General features: G+C 35.3%; 1 protein-coding gene across 1 annotated transcript; it reads right to left on the reverse strand.

The window, feature by feature from the left end:
* Positions 1–676: 676 nt before the first annotated feature.
* On the reverse strand, positions 677–8,471 carry LOC106780551. Its single transcript, XM_014668855.2, has 5 exons — positions 8,217–8,471; positions 8,036–8,088; positions 2,151–2,315; positions 1,860–1,961; positions 677–1,071 (listed from the first exon to the last, which is right to left on the reverse strand). The coding sequence occupies exons 1-5, from the start codon at positions 8,362–8,364 to the stop codon at positions 937–939; spliced, it is 603 nt and encodes a 200-aa protein (XP_014524341.1). The 5' UTR covers positions 8,365–8,471; the 3' UTR covers positions 677–936.
* Positions 8,472–18,319: the final 9,848 nt, after the last annotated feature.

The raw sequence follows: 18,319 nt of genomic DNA on the forward strand, positions 1-18,319 counted from the left end.
AATTTTAAAATGAAACTGTACTACTAAGGAAAAAAAAAACTCGTGAGTACTCATTCAATTCATATATTTAATACTCAATATGTTATAACATAAGCACAAGGACATTCAAGACTTCCAACTCCACCTCCAAAGACTTCGCAACTTCCGGTCAGAATAACAACCTTATGAAATTATAATATATATATATATATATATATATATATATATATATATATATATATATATATGTTGGGTAAACAATTCATTTTCGAATATCAAATTATTAATGGTACATGAGTAAAGATTACATACGTATAATTTTTATATAAAATTTCAGTTACAAACCAAAATTATCTGTTATTTTGAGAGCTTTATGCGCAATTGTTTAGAAGTTGTTGAGTTGAGAATGAAATTCAGTTGAGCTGTCTTCTGCTGTTTCCAAAGCACAAAAAAGAGGTCACTTGGTCACATTATTTGTAATGCTACTTTTCCCCCAATGAACTACCACGCATTACTGTGATTATTGATTATCAGAGTGTAAATACTTGTCAAATTCAAATTAATAGAAACTTGTACCTATTACATCAAACTCCTTGCCCATCCCCTGGATTAGAAGATTGAGTTTGGGTCTCTTAGTTTCATCATCAATTTTAAATGATAATAATAATAACAATAATAATAATAATAATAATAATAATTTTTAATAAAAACGACATTGCATTTCTAGGATAAATGTAATAAACGTACATAAAAAATAAACTAGGGTTTTATTTATATTCTCTATACAAACACAAACTGAGAATCCTCATCTCCCACACAACTATAACAAGAGGAACAGCTTTATAGGCAATAAATTTACATATATATCACTAAATTTTACTATTATTTATCTTTTAAAAAGACACCAATATGTTATTTATCAATAAATGATGCCTAAAAATATATACTTCTGCGTGTTCATGATGTAGCGTTAAGGAAATGAGATAATGCCTTGTCAGTATCATTATCATACATAACCAAGGCTTCAGCAACGGAGGTTGACGAAAATCCCATTTCACGCAGCAGGGTATAGCTGTTGACAAATTCTGGAATCTTCAAATGAATAACGCATATGTCAGTAAATTAGTAAAGATATTGCGATACATCTTCTCATCAGCTAGTCCTAGTTAGGGAAATGGCAACGAAAAAGTAAAAGACTGGCAGTGTTAGTTAAAAAATGAAAGTGAAATGTAGGAAATAAGTTCAGAAATATCTAACAAAGGACTTCATCGGGGAAATGCTCCAAACAACCCTTCATGCACAGAAAGGTCTTTCCTTCAATTACATATGAATGATAGTTTAAGTTTATTTGAACCAGAGGAAAAGCCAAGAGTGACAAGTAGAAAAGCCCCAATGGAACATGGTCAAAACTAGTAGTCTACTCTCATTAAACTTTTAGAGATCTCTTCCATTGAAGCATAAAGCACATCATGAGCATTTAACAATTGTAAATTAAAGTAAGCATATACGGTCCCCATCCTGACACCGGAAGGGGAGGTCAGATACAGGAGACAAACATATCAGCAAGACATAAGCAAAGTTATAACCATATACTTGACAACTTTTATCAATACTATACACGAAAAGCTCACAATTTCACATAAGATCAGTAGGTTCACAGAAAATATTTGAAGAACCTCTATTATAAAGAGAACAAGACCACTTGAGTTCACAATAAAGAATTTGGCATATTATTTGATAAGCATGATCAACAGAAAAAAAAAAAAGATACCTGGCATATTTTATAAATCAGATTTAGATATACATTATGGTCATATTTTTCAGCAGAGCTGCCTCTTTAACAGTAAATCCATAAGATAATACAAGGATAAAGAACATACCTTGGTTGGATTGTCACCATAATTTGCAACAGCAATGGGAACAGCCTCTCGGTTGAGCCCCATGGCAATATATTTGCTCACAATGGGATCTGAAACAGAAGCCTGTAAAGAAATTAATGTTTGAGAATTGGAAACAGCCAAAGATGTTTTGGAATGAAAAAACGCTTACCATCAAACATATCATGGACTAGAAAATAATAATGCCGTAAATCGGAGAAACACATAATTAACACAAGCTACATTTGCAGTGCAACACCATACATTGGAATTTACTATAAATCAAGAAGTTACCTTTGGCGAGGCTGATTCCATAACCTTAGTTTGAAGATTTTCCATTCCAAACTTGCTCCAATTTGGTTTTTCCTTATTTGCCTCGGAGAGGATTTTTCTCTCCAATCCAAAATCAAACTGGAAGTTGCTACGTTGAATATCTCCAGAATGTGGTAACAAATGGGGCTACATTACAACATTGGAAAAACCAGAACTGTCAAAACTGCCCAAGCCACTGATAGAGAGCTTGCATCCTTTTATACATAGCAAGAGACAGTACAAAAACAATGAAATTTAAGTAATAAAAACGGTTCTTATCAGCTTGCCAAACAAGTATCAAAATTTATAAATAATGTAGTTAAAATCACAAATTAAACAGTTGTGTTGTCTGGTTTTGCCATTTCACGATTCATGTGGGAGTTTGTACACAAGCAGAATCAGTATTCTGTGGGATCAGAAATATCCTCATGTAATATGATGGGGCCCAAATGGGCCTAGTGAAACTATAGCCATTGAAGTGAAGCACAATTCAAGATGGGGAAGGGTATATGAGAGAAAGAAGAGTCGGGGTAATGTCGTGGTCTGATTAGAAGAGCGGTTAGTTAGAGGAGAAAGAGAGGAGAAATGTTTTCTTATTTTTAGTATTAGCTGTGGAGAGAAGGGAATGGGTGGTTCTTTGCAATTTGTTGAACAGAGAACCTTGTTTGTTACTCTAGAGGAGCCTATATCTATGCAGTAGGATTGGTTATCTTGTATTTTCTTATTTTGCAAATAAATGTTAGAGTTGTCTTATATTTCATTTACCTATTCTCTTCTGTTCCTTGTTTTGTGGTGTGAATATATATCAATTGGTTCATGAGTTGTTAGCAGTAGGGCATATACGTCCCATCCAAAGTGCTTTATCCAGCCTGGTGATATTGGTGAAGAAAAAGAATAACCAGTCGAGAATGTATGTAGACTATCGAGCCCTTAATAAAGCAACTATTCTTGACAAATTTCTCATATAGCTTATTGAGGAACTCTTAGATGAATTATATGTTGCAAGGTATTTCTCAAAATCAGACTTAAAATCGGGATATCCAGGTTAGAATGAGGGAGGAAGATATACACAAGACAATGTTTTGGACTCACGAGGTCATTATGAGTATCTTTTAATGCCTTTTGGGCTCATGAACGCACCCTCAATATTTCATTCTCTCAGGTTTTGGGGGACTTGCTGAGCTAAGAAGCCATGGTGTTTTTTCTATGACATTCTTGTCTATAGCAAGGGATGGGAAGAACCCTTGCGACAATTTATAAGGGGCTTGAAATTCTGAGACTTCGGTTATATGCCAATTGGGACAAGTGCAGTTTTGGCTTGGAGAAGGTGGAGTATCTAGGTCACATAATCTTTATTCACAGTTACAGTTGATCTAGCAAAAGTCAGCAGTGTAGTGCTACTTCTATATTCTTCCATTCAATAGCTTGGGCTTTATTCATCACTTTCCGAAAGATTTTTTGTTTTAGACGATTTCAATTATGCTCTGATCTCCTCCGCAGCCCATTAGAAAATTCTCACCAAATACTGTTCATCCAACCCCTGAATAACTCTATCAAATCATTAAAATTGAGTGATGAATTCATTTACAGATTTCTCCTACTTAAGAGCCACCACTGACTCAAAAGAATCTCCCATCAAGACTTATTGAAACCTTTGGATGAGTGCGTTGTTGAAACTACTCCAAAATTGGTTTGGATTGCATATTTCCCCCCACTGAAACTACGATAAAGCAAATCCTTCTATTTCCACTATAACAACTTCCATTTTCTCCTCTTCTTGCACTCCTTTAATCCGAGATATCTTTCCACTTTACCCATCCCCCCATAGCATGCTCTCCCTCAAAAACTACAACCACAAATGAAATCCTTTCATTCACAATAGTTACTCCACTTACACTTTTTCCGATTCTCTCTTTCACGAATCTTTCAACAATCTTTCCAACTATGCCAACTGTGAATCCTGTTGCGAAAGATGGTATTCCAAATTCAATTCCATTTGGGTCAATCTTGCATCTAATCTTGCTTCAAAAATTGATAGGTTCTTTATCAAGAACCTAATGAGAAACACACTTCTAAACTCACTCACACAACCCACAGTGAAACTGAACGGCCTCTTTTATTCAATATGCAGTCAATGGTTACAGAAAGAAGAGAGCTTAACCTCCCCCTATCAGGACTAACAACTTCCTGACAAAAACAAATGAATTCACTAACTCCCTCATCTACAACTAATCCCCCTTTATATACATGATCCCCTCAATTGACCCTCCTACTGCCTTGGTAGTTAGGTTGTGTAACTGCTTTTCTCCTACTGTATACAAGTAGAGGCGTAACAATACCACCCTCCTCTGAAACAACCTTGTCCCCAAGGTTGCCCTCAGTATATTGGCACTGGGTCGTTGCCCTGTCTTCCCAAGTCCGCTGCTTGCCTTTCAATCTCCCTTCAAAAGATGAGGATACCAGTATGGTGACACATTTATAGGATCCACCCTTTCTTGAGTGGGATACGGTGTTATTTATTAGGTAGCAGAGGCAAACCGGGTATCTCTCGAAATACCCGTTAGTGCGGCTGCAGCACTACTTCTAATTCAGCTTTCTGCGCCTCCATCACATCCCCATCCCACTCACCATTCTTTCCCTGCACTTCCACCAGGCCCGGGTCCCACACCAAGGTCCCTGACTCAGCATCCACTAGCTCTTCTAATTCAGCTTTCTACGCCTCCATCACATCCCCATCCCACTCACCGTTCTTTCCCTGCACTTCCACCAGCTGTCGTGACAGAGCTGATTCACCCCTTATGTTTACCATTTTGTCCCCCACGTTATATATCATCATCATTTCGTCCCAATTACTCCTAACTTCTCCAAGTTTCGCCAACCATTCGACCCCCAAGATGACATCCACTCCGCCCAGCTCGACTAAATGGAGTCTTTCCTCGACCTTCTTACAGATTCCTCTTGTCAAATTTCTTTGCCCATCCCCCAAACTCACCTGATAAGGGGCCGTATCCTCTATGGACAGCTTCAGTTCCTCCGCTAACCTTTGTCTGATAAAGTTGTGACTGGCCCCGCTGTCGACCAGGACCAGCACCCTCCGGTCTCCTATCATTCCAGTCAACTTTATAGTTTTAGGCTGAGTCAACCCTTCCGCCGAGCAAGAAGACAATTCCATAGATCTCAACTCCGGTTCAACCCCGTCACTTGCGTCATCCTCCTCGTCTTCCGCTAGCAGCAACACTCTCAAGTTCTTCTCCGAACATAGATGGCCTGGAGCAAATAGGCCCCCGCATTGAAAACAACGACCTTCTTCCCTCCTCTTCAGAAACTCCGAGTAAGGTAAGTGTCTTACCATTCTTCCTCTACTATCGCCTCCCCCAACAATACTTCCTCTCGTGTTACTCGCCGACGACGACCCCTCCTTTCTGGTCGTTTTAACTCCCTCGGCCCCACCCGTTCGACTCGCGGTCTGTCAATCAATGTTGCCTTGAATGACCGTTGACGTGGCTCGCATTCCCTCTGGGTTTATTTTCCCGCCGTTCCATCCACCGTCTCGTGCTTGACACATAACGTCCTCTACATCCCTTGCAACCCTTATCGCCCCCATCAATTCTTGAAGGTCTTGTATACGTACTTGCCCCTTGATGTCGTCCCGCAGCCCAGCTAGGAAAAAACCCAATACCAACTCCTCCGATAGACCCTGGGTCTGACCCAATAACATCTCGAAACCCCGAATGTATTCCTCCACTGTGCCTTCTTGCCTCAATATGGCCAACTGTTCGTATACAGTTCCCCTAAACCCACCTCCAAAGTGGTTAATCAGTCCAGCCTTCAGACCCATCCAAGAACGGTTCTTGGTCTTCTCTCTCCAATATTTGAACGAGTAACTGGCACTCCCCTCCATACTAATGTAGGCCAATTCCACCTTATCTTCCTCCGCCACTTTCTATATATCGAAGAACCGTTCAGCCCGGTTAATCCAACTATGCGGTTCCACTCCTTCAAATGACGGCAACTCAACCCTTTTCCTCCAGTTTTGGGGAATTCCCCCATTGTCGTGCCTTTCTTGACTATCGTTCACAGAATTGCTACTTCCTTTAGAGCCACCCCCTTGATTATTGTTACCTCCATTCATCCCTCTTATCAGTTGTTGTAGATCACGCCTGATTGCCGTTGTCTCCTCCTTGATTCCCTCCACTGTAATCTCCAAATTGTTCAATCTTCCCTCCGTTTGACTTTCCATCGCTGATTCCCCTCTTCCTTGGATCCGACAGGTTGAACCAAATGATAGGTTCTTTATCAAGAACCTAATGCGAAACACACTTCTAAACTCACTCACACAACCCACAGTGAAACTGAATGGCCTCTTTTATTCAATATGCAGTCAATGGTTACAGAAAGAAGAGAGCTTAACCTCCCCCTATCAGGACTAACAACTTCCTGACAAAAACAAATGAATTCACTAACTCCCTCATCTACAACTAATCCCCCTTTATATACATGATCCCCTCAANTGACCCTCCTACTGCCTTGGTAGTTAGGTTGTGTAACTGCTTTTCTCCTACTGTATACAAGTAGAGGCGTAACAAAAATTGCCTGGCAACTAAAGCCCGTTTCCTAAAGTCCTCTCCGATGCTTCCACTCATAACTCCGTCATTCTTGTACTCGTCATGTGTAGTAAACCACAAAGCCCATATTGAGCTCTGATAGTTTATATAAACTGGATCAGAAAACTCAAAAGAGGAATGAAACACTCAAGGAAATTGAGAACTGGTACTTCGAGGCAAATAACAAGCTATAACAAAATAAATACTAACAGAATTTTGCAACTTATTTGAATTTAAATCAATTAAATGTATTTTCCTTCACCCTTATTCTCTTCCTTCATAAACCTTTGTAATAGGAGGTTGTATCCTTACATTTAGGGTGACCAAGATATCAAATTTTAGTTTTCTAACGTTAGGGTGTTTGAGATTTTCCGTTTAAGTGTTTTGCACAGGTTGCCTTTGAGGTTTCCTTTTTCTCCCCTATCACTTCATCTTTATTGCATACCATCATGAGTTCAAGCGTTGGAGCTGCAATCTATGTTACATATGAATCTATACAAGTCTAGTAAGATATTGAAATCTATGTTACAATCCCGCAATTTACACTCTTGTAAGCTCTTCGTGATCCTAAGTACAATCTCAAGTTTGACAACCATGATATAAATAACATAGAATCAATTGCTGTAGCTAACTGCTATCCGCCATAATAAATCTTACAATAGCCATCTCCTAAGCCAATCTTCCAAAAATTCTTAAACATTTCAAAGCAAAGCAACAAACAAAAATTAGACAACCAAAGACGAGACATGTTCAGCAACCCAGCCATCGAGATTCCAGATAGGGAAAAAACGAAAAATCTGAACAAATTAAACTCCCACAGCAGCTATTGTTAACAGGAATTGCAGCATAAGGAACGAACCAATTAACTAAGGAAATAATATTAATACGACAAAGTAAAAGGAGTGGCAACAAAACTTCACTTTCTAGAGTATCACAACGAAGAAAACGTCCAAACGGGGCAATCATGACGAAAACAAGGTCTATATGTGCATCGCAGAGGAAATGATTGGTGTTCACGCACAAGCATCGAGGACCCAATATAAAGAAAGTCAAGGATTCTATAATTTCCAGTTAGACGTATGTTTTGAAAAGCATCTTTTCTGGAGAACAGTAGCTTATCTATTAAAAGCCCACTCAGGACATTCGATAAATAATCACATTATTTTTCACCAAAAATAATTAACCAACATACAGAATCTTAAATTTAACAACCTAATCTGGGCAAACGTTTCATATCCGAATCTCAATTTCAGCAAAACTCACCGGCGGAGTGATCCTATATTCTGGCTTTATAAAAACTCTAATACCCAATCCCGCTGCAGATTAAAAACAGAAAAAGTCAACACAACCAATCAATAGAATGAATGTGTATCCAATGCATCCAATAAACTCTCTTATTTCCCTGATTGGAAATATTGAAAGATGGGAGAGAGTTGTAACTTACGAGAAGAGGAAGGAGGAGAAGAGTGGTGCGGGTGGGAGGGGCGTGCGGCGGCGTGGCCGTGAGAGGCGATCTTAGGGTACATTTGGTGGGAGGATGGAGAAGAAGAAGAGCTGTAGAGTGGAGGTTCGGTCCTGAAATCGTAGTCCATCACCTACGGGAAGACGATTGAATTTTCTGGAAGCGTCTAATGTGAGCCAAGTGATGCGTCAAATAGTTGCCAACACCGCGTAGGACAGGAAAAAACCCAAACCATTAATCCTTCTTGAATAGCATTTTAATCATGACAAATTCTAAATAACTATTTTATAAATGAATAATGATTTGTTCACAACCTCTTTTAATTTAACAGCTAAGTAAAAGTTTCTTCTTAAATAATAAAATATTCAGTATCAGTACTAAATTTTCTGTGGGTAATTCCAAAATTATTAAAGTATTGAGTAAAAGAATAAGACTTAACCAAAAATAAATAAAATTAAAAATACTAAAATAGAAAATTTGAAAACAAAAAAAAAAAACAAAGAAATAAATTTAATAGAGATTAAGAAATATTTGGAGCTTCACAAGAAAAAGTATTGTTTTTTCTTCTTATAGCCTAAGTTATTGATAAGTAAGAATTTTTATATGTTGTGTTGCAACTTATCTACTTTCAATTGTGTTTTAAATTTCCAGAATACTAAGGTATTGCTCAATTTATTTTTCTTTTTCATAAACACTTCATTCCACCCTAATGTTTATAGTTTCATTTATGACTTGCAAGGAGAAGATACTATACCTGTTAAAATAGGCCTCTATAATAGGTCATGGCCCTAGTCCATGTGGGTTAGGACCAAAAAATTCCACAGGACCAAAAAAACTCTTTATTAAAAAGGTTCTCAGGGCTAAAAAGCCCCAAAGCCCTGTGGGTCAGGACCAACCCATGGGCTTTCTTTTTTACAAAAAAAATTAAATATTCAACAATAAATTACATTTTTACATAGAAAAGAAACATTTATATTAAGTGTTATAACTTGAAAATTTTAAATTATGAAGCACACAAACTCAATCAGAGAAAAAGCTATCAACTTATATAGCAGCCAGAATCACAAACAATAAAGAATGATTGTCAAAAAAACTTGAATGTGAAGATTGGTGGCAGTGTTTATTTTAGATGCTCTCTAATCAAGCATACTCAGTGATTTACTCCAATACCTTATTAACATCAGTATCTGGAAAGTAATTTTGCCTACTATAATTATTGCATATTTGAAAACAAATATGTCTAATGAGAGAAAAAAAAAAACAAGAGATACTGTATACATCCAGAATTGGAAACTAAAAAAAGAGATATTTTTAAAATATATGATTATTTAATATTAATTTTGATTCAATAATGACTATAAATTGTTTTAATTAAAATATGTGTGTTTGAGTTTTTTTTGAAAGAAAAAATAAAAAGAACATTATTATCATAATTATAAAAATGAATATAAATAATTTTTATTAATTTTATAAATAATTTTATGTTAAAAATAATTTTTTAGTTTATCAAAATAGTAAGTTTTAGAAATAATTAAATAATTAATAATGTTTAACTTACAAAATATTACCAACAGAAATTAATAAGATAATAATTTTAATTAAAATATATATTGAATAAGATAATAACGTTTAAGCTAATTTTAGTTTATGGAAAACAATTATTTTTACTTTTCTATTTTTCAAACGTAATCATTTAAAAAAAACATTGCGTTATATTTAAAACGTACATCAATTGTCTCATAACTAAAAAATGTTGTTGTGTGGAAAAATAATGATTTGACAAAGTTTATATATATAATTAATTGACAACTTGTTTATAATAATATAATAATAAATATAATATATAATATTTATAATATGAGAGAGAGAGGGAGAGAGAGTAAAATTACAATAAATTATGTATATATAAATTATATTATTTCTAAAATTTAATTAAAGTTTTAGAGTGGGGTTAAAATTTAATTAAGTTTTAGAGTGGGGCTAAACCCACTTTAACCCTGACCCTAACCCACTTGAGAGGGGGTTTTAGGGGTTGGGGCTTTTTTCTGGCCCCCTACTTGAGGGGCTTCTTAAAATAAGGCTTTTTCAACAGTGGGTTGGGGCTGGCCATGGGGCCATGGGTTAGTTTGACACCTCTAGAAGATACATCAAAGTGAATAAAAAACAAAAAACTAACACAAACATATGTAGAAAATTAATAGTTACAATTTGGTTCTATAAGAGATGGGACTGAATAAAGCTTTCAAACATGTGTAACTTTTGTTCATATATAAAAAATACAATTAGTAAATAAAAACAATAAATACACCACCATAATTTATATTAGTCAAGACTATGTCCAATCTCTTAATTATCATGTTTTCATTTCATTAATCAAATATATCAATTTCATGTACACAGACTTTTCCAATGAGTATTAACATCTCCAAATATATCAAGTATTAACCTCAACATGTCTCATGAGTATAAACCTTTTCAAGTATCTCGCAAGTATCAACTTCTTTAGTTATTACAAGTTTAGCCTCTTCAGGTATATCTCCTTAATCTCATGATGAGTGCATATTTATGTCGTCATTTAGCCTTTTCTGGTTTCTTAATTGCTTTTTGTGCTTAAAATGTTATTTTAATTAGGATTTATTTTAGGATAGATAAATGAGTTTGAGATATAAAAATATGTTAAAAATAGTTTTTTAGTTGCATAAATGTTTTTTTTATACTCTTAAGTATTTTGATGGAGCTAAAGTTAAGTTTAAGTTCATGGATGGAATAAGATACAAAAATCAAGAGCTAAAATTTGTTCCCTTTTCATTTAAGAGTAACCAAGAGCTAAAAAGAGAAATGAGAGACCTTATTATAAATGAGAGTGAATTCTTTTGACGGGAAGTTTAATATGAAGAAAATGTTGAAATGCTTTTGAGTGAAAAGAGAAAAAAAAAAGAGATAGAAGGAGGGAAAAGAAACTCAAACTTTTGAACAAAGAGTTAAGAGAGATATTATAGAAAAAGAAAGAGAAGGAAGCTAAGAAAAAACAATATAAAAGAAGACTCAAAGAAGAAAGAGAAAAAAAAGGAGCAAGAAAGAATATAGATAGAGGAGGAGGAAAGAAAACTAGTATGAAAAGAAAAAGATAAGACAAAGAAATAACAAAGAAAAGAGAGAAAAATAAGAGATTGAGAGTAGATAAGAAGAGGAAGTGTTACTAAAGGCACCTACCACTCCCTCAATAATAGTTGAAACCAAGATGATATATGAAGTTTTCCAATCTTTGAACTTTTCTCAATTTATCATTAAAACCATCTTTCATATTTTCGACATTTACTCTTGAAAAGTTTTTAACTTCATTTCCACTTCCCATTATTTTAAACTTCTCAAAATTTTCAAAGTCACACTTTCAGTTAATGTTGCCACCTAGGTTACAATTAACTCAAGTGGACAAAAACACTATGGGGAAGTAGGCCTTGAAAACTCTCAAGGAAACTCTTCCACAATTAACTTAAGGTCTCCTTTTAGTCTTTCATTGAGATGTGTTTTGCATGTGAAACAAAAATTGATTAAAATATTATTTGGTGATTATTGTAGATGGATCTTTGATCTTAGAGGAATGATACACAAGTTGACCAATAATAAGAAAAAAGTCTTGTCATGAAGAAACATGAAGATTTTAGGACAAATATTTTTCAAAAGGGAAAGGATGATGACATACCCCCTATCCATGGCCAAGTACACTCAAGAAAAGTTTAAGCCATTTGTGAAAAGTGGACCAAAGCTCTTATCATCATTGGCCACCAATGAGTTCTTGGTAGAGTAGGTTTATTTTGGACCTTGTAGTATAGAGTTTTCTTTTTGGCCTTGTATCTGGACATATGGTTGTAATATAGGGTTTTAGGCCTAAAGGAGATGGACCCTAAGGAAATGGATGGATCTAGCGTAAAAATCCTAGCTTGGAGCACAAACCATTCAGAAGTTTGTGGGCCCTTAGTTAGTGTGGTCTTTAAGTTGCTCTATTGTGTGAGATACATGTTATTTCCTTATGGCATGTTTATAATGAAGAGGATTGATGGGCATGTGTATGCTCTTAGTGGAGTGGATTAGTGGCCATGTGTCCTCCTTCTAATAGAGAGGGGTTTGCCTTGGTCTCCAAGTTTGTAGAATTAAGGTTTTGCTTCTGCATTTTATAAGGCACTTATATGGTTACCTAAACTTATAAATAGAGGTGTCTACCCCATGTAAAAATCACCTTTGAATTTGAGTAAAGTTATGCTATCAATTGATGGAAGTTGTCATGAGGCCATAATAGGGTTCTCATTCTTGTATTTAATGCGCCATTGATGCACATGTGATAATAGTTGAAAAACCGTTATTTTTATACTTAATTTTGATACTTAATGCACCCTTTTTTACTTAGAGACTTGCTTGGACTCGTGATTTTTCTTTAGTTTTGTGAATAAGAGAATTGAGGATATACTTGATGTTCATCTGATATACTAAACTGATTTGAACATTGCTTTTGATTGAACATGTTTTGATTGATTTGCAATGTGTGTTCCTATGATTGATTATGTGTTATATGTACGGAACATGCTTATATTGAAATGTGTGATAAAATGATTTTGATTACTTCTGCACATTTCTGAAGAAAAGATCACAAACACTTTTATGAACTTATATTTGTTGTGACAAAGGTCTAGTTCAGTCGAATACACTAGGAATGGATTCGACTATGCTAAAATCTTTGTACAGATTTTGTGAACACGTGCTTGATGAGATTTTGAGTTGAAAAGAATTTCAAAGTTTTTTTTCAAGTGTCAGTCAACTGTGTGGAACATTCATTCGACTGTATTGTTGTTATATTTGGAATTTTGTTATGCCTACTTGCTCCAACGACTATATTTTCAAAAGTTAGTTAAGATTGACTGACTGGGTCAACTGTCCTAAATGTGTATTGATTTGGTTGACTGAGGAGCAATTGTGTTGACTGTCTGTTATAACTGTTTTAATACAGTCGACTGTATTAATAGGCAATTCGACTAAGAATGACAGGAAAACTATAAATAGAACTGAACACGAATTGTTCTGAGACTTTTGTGATCTAACATTTTCATTGTCCTGTTTCAGAGAAAGTTCTCAGTTTAGGAAGCTCCAAGAATTCTCTAAGAAGACGACGGTGATCTTTCTTGAGAGAGATTCAGATTGAGGAGTCCTTTGCGCACATTGTTTGATCAACATCTGCACAAAGAAGGTGTTGTTGTATTTGATCTTGAAGGCTTGGCACCCTGTGAAGACTGTTGTATTTGACTGAAGGCTTGGCAACCTGTGAAGTCTGCTGTNATAGGCTTGGCAACCTGTGAAGCATGTTGTGATAGGCTTGGCATCCTGTGAAGAGTGTTGGTTGCACGTTGAGGATTGTTCAACGTGGGTTCAGATTGCAGAAGAGGGGATTCTTCCTGCAATTCTGGTTTTGTGTGTGCAGCTATATTTGGTTTTGGCTTAGAGAGGAGATTTATATTTTTACGTGGGGCTTCTATAAATTCCTTGTTGTAAAAACTCCAACCATTATAGTTTATTTGTTTCCAAGATTGGAAGGACACTAGATGTAGGCATTGTTGGCTGAATGAGTATAAAAACCAATGTTTGATTTTTTTTTATCCCTGCACTCTTTATTTCAGTCGACTTTAATTGTTTAGTAGTCAACTACGTTTTTCCGCTGCACTGAAATTTTCATTACTTGCATTTCAAGGAAAGATCAAAAGCTTTGAATTTTCATACCAAGATTGCGAAAAGATTTTGTTTTTTGAACTAACACCAATTCACCCCCCTCTTGGTGTAAAACGAAGCCAACCTGTTTCCTAACAATTGGTATCAGAGCTGGTTTTCATAAAATATTTGAAAACTCAGTCAACTCCGTTTTTATTCTATTCGACTGTAAAACCTGGGGATGGCTTCAAATTTTCAAACTTTTGGTGAAGGTGCTTCAACAAACAGACCACCTCTGTTTGCTGGTGAAAACTATCCATTTTGGAAAATTTGCATGCAGATCTTTCTTGAATCTCAAGATAAAGGAATTTTGGATACCACTTTAAATGGTCCATATGGGCCTACAAAAACTGTTGATAATGAAACTGTGTTGAAACCTTTTACTGAGTGGACTGCTGATGAAAATAGAAAAGCTCAGTATGATGTTAAAGCTAGAAATATTATTGCCTCTGCACTAACAATTAATGAATTTTTCAGGATATCCCAATGCAAGTCTGCAAAGGAAATGTGGGATGTTCTAGAGGTAACACATGAAGGCATGAATGAAGTCAAGAGAGCTAGGAAGAATTCCTTGATACAAGAATGAGTTATTTAGAACGAAAGCTGGTGAGAGCATCTATGATGTCCAGAAACGGTTTACTCATATTGTAAATCACCTGATGGCTCTTGGCAAAGTTTTTGATAAAGAAGAGATCAACATCAAGATTTTGAAAAGTCTGAACAGGAATTGGCAACCAAAAGTCACTACAATCTCTGAATCCAAAGATCTTACAACTATGAATATGGCTACCTTGTTTGGCAAGCTACGTGAACATGAGTTGGAACTTGGTAGACTAAAGGATGAAAAGGAGATTGAAGAAAAGAAGTCCATTGCTCTGAAGGTTGCAAGCAATAATCTCACAGAAGCAGAGATGGACGACAGAGAACTGATGACCTTGATGGTAAGAAAGTTTAGTCGACTTATGCAAAATGATAGTCAATTGTCTAACCATGCAGGTCAAAGCAAGAAGAAGAGCTTCAACACAAACANTGTCCANTGNTATGAATGTGGTAAAGAAGGTCACATCAAGCCTGACTGTCCTGAATTACAGCCAAAGCAGAAAGGAAAGAAAAGATTTCCTCAAGGCAGAAATATGAGAAAGAAAGGAGCCTTTATTGCTTGGGAGAATTCAGACTCTGAAAGCTCAAGTGATGATGATGCTGACCAAGAGGAAAAATCCAATATATGTCACATGGCTGGAACTGTAAAGACTGAGTGTAACAGTGATGATGAATTTGAGAAGCTGCCTATAGAAGAGAAATATCAACAGCTGATCAAGACATTCAGGGAATTGCATGCTGAAGCAATGCGACTGGAATACAAGGTTAATCGACTGAACTTTGAGAAAAGAGATTATGAATATAAGATTGATAACCTTGTTACTGGAAATGAAAGATTAGAAAAAGAATTGAATGTAGCCTTATCATCTGCTAAGAATATTGAAATTAAAACTGCTAGAAAACCTGCTAGAAATGCATGTTTTTACGGCAGATGTGTTGGTCACACTGTTAGAAATTGTTATTATAGACATGTTGTTCCTCAAGGATTATGTGTATGGATATCAAAGGAACATGTGACAAGAGCTGACAATCAAGGACCCAAAGTTAAATGGGTACCAACAACCAAAACTTAACTGTTTTGCAGGTTATACAACTGATACAGAACTGTTCTTAAGGATAAATCAACTATGGAACATTTCAAAAACCTTGAGTGTCTACAACTGGTAAATATGTATCTACCTGCTGCATCATGCATATATTGATTAAATGTTGGTGTATGATTTTTACATTGAGTGGTTAATTGTATGATTGATTGAATCTGTGCAAAATGGTTTTATGAGTCCCAGTCGACTCCAATATTAATTCAATCGACAGTGTCATTTGAATATTTAAAAAGCTCTGTTTTTGAACGTTAAAGATTAACTTAGGGTTTAAGCAAAACTCTTGGCATGTTTTTCATCTATAAATGAATGACATAGTCTGAGATATTCACATACAATCTTGCAAGCAAACCCTTATTCTGATTCTGGTGAAAACCCTTCTTCCTTCTTGCTCAAATGGCTTCATCATCATCAAGACCAGGAAAACGTCCAGTGTCCGCAAGAAGAGAGGTTGACCCTTCTGAATGGATCAGTGATGATAAAACTAGAGAAAGATTTCTTATCATGCGTTCACTTACGGAAGTTGTCAAACATCACATGGCTGAGTTGGTTCTTTTTGAACAAGAAGGGTTTATATTTCCTAATGATCTAAAATTTCAAGGTCTCGACAAATTTATTGGGATGAAAGGTGACTGTTATGATGAACTAGTAGAAGTTTTCTACTACAATATCAAAGAATTTGATGGAAACATTCATTCTCGGGTAAAAGGAGTAGACATTGTCATTGATGATGATATTTGGTTGAAAGTCACAGGGCTGAAAAATGAAGGAGAGCTGTCTCACAAGTTTGATTGTCCAAGGTACAAAAGCATACGAAAGACAGAGATGTTCAAGAGCTTCATGAGATACCGAGGAAGATATAGAAAGGAAAAAGGGTTCTTGTTCAAATGGCTTGATAAGGAAGAGAAAGTAATTGCTTTCATCATAGGACACATATTGTTACCTGGTAGATACAACATTACTAAACTTACTCCTATGGGTGTTTGCTTACTATATGCGATTGTATTTAGAATACAGACTTCCATATGGGGTATTCATAAACAAAGTTCTGGAACATTATGGCGTTGACTTTATTAATGAGAAGAAACGAACATGTGGAAGAGAAAATCTGATCGAAAAGGCCACTTTAACCTGTATTGGAATGAAGAAAACTTCTCAAGGATGGGTTTTCAGTGATGAAAATAACTTCTAGAAAGAAAAGATGCAGTATGAGAACAAAGTCAGTGATGAAGAACTCGGACCACTGAATTCAGAATTTGAGTTTCGAGTGAATAACAGATTCAAGAGGACATCTGGAAGGATAAACAACTTCAATAATTCTCAAGCAAAACTACATGAAAAGATGGATATCCTATTCAAACACTATATTGAAGTCTCATCTTCATCTGAAGAATCTGAAAGAAGAGATGTTGACGATATCAGTGAAGAAACCATCGATGAAGACTCATCTGAATCAAAATAGAGTTATGTGTTATGGCAAAATTGTGTTTTGCGTCCTAGACTAGGTCGTTTTATTTTAGATAATGGCATATAAGGCCATTTTGTTTTGTTTTGTGTTGTATTTCCTTGTTCTATGCTCGATCAATGTAATATCTTTTATCCAAGGAAATAATATCATTAGTTTGAATCAATCCATTCACTTAAACTGTTAAATAAAATATGATACTCTGTTTGATTGATTCGGCTGTGCCATGTTTGAAGTCAACTGTGTTATAACTGTCATGCATTTTTATAGATTGACTTCTGTTATGGTTTAATATTATTCTTCCTTAACCACTATACTTGATCTGGAAAAGGTTTTTGAAAGGTTTTGTAGGAAAAACATTGCTTTGGACATATACATTTGAAGTTCAACATTTGGAAAAGCAATGCATTCGACTGATGATTTCAAGCATTCAACTACTTCTAAACTGGGTTAACAATTCCAATTTTGTAATTTTATTATATCCTTACTGTCTGCTTAAATCATTGATATTCTGATATTATCTTTGTTCTTTACATGATTTTATATCTAAATTGAGATAATATTGTGAGATTGTTGATATTTGTGTAATTACATATATATGAGTTAATTGTTTACCAATGATACAAATTTGTCCTTAAACTGATTAACTTGTGATATTCTGCATTGTGCACACAAACTGTTTTTTGAAAATCATGCATAATGACAAAAGGAGTATCACTTCTTTACACATTGTTTCATCACACACCTATTTTTCAAGGGGAGTTTATATTTGTATTTGTGATGAACTTGTGATTTTGAGAGCATCATTGTAATTTTGAAACTGCATATTTGTTTGATGCTTCTCTGTTTTCAAAACTGCATAAATATCAAGCATTCCTTTTTTGTTAAAGCAAAAAGGGGGAGAGTTTTCATGAGTGTATGAGAGCAAGTCTATATGGGGAGAATTGTTGTATCATACTATATCTGCTTGATGATATTTTTGTTGTGTATGTAGAGTACTGTCTTTATTGATTTTGCTATTTGTTTTACTCTGTCATATGTGGAACTTTACAAACAAGGTTGAGTTATTAATCATGGTTGTGCTTCATCAAAAAGGGGAAGATTGTTGAGATTGATGACAATACAAACTCTATATCAAACTGGTTTTTTATGATGACAACACATTG

Source organism: Vigna radiata, unplaced genomic scaffold (assembly GCF_000741045.1).
Source record: "Vigna radiata var. radiata cultivar VC1973A unplaced genomic scaffold, Vradiata_ver6 scaffold_390, whole genome shotgun sequence".
NCBI lineage: Eukaryota > Viridiplantae > Streptophyta > Magnoliopsida > Fabales > Fabaceae > Vigna > Vigna radiata.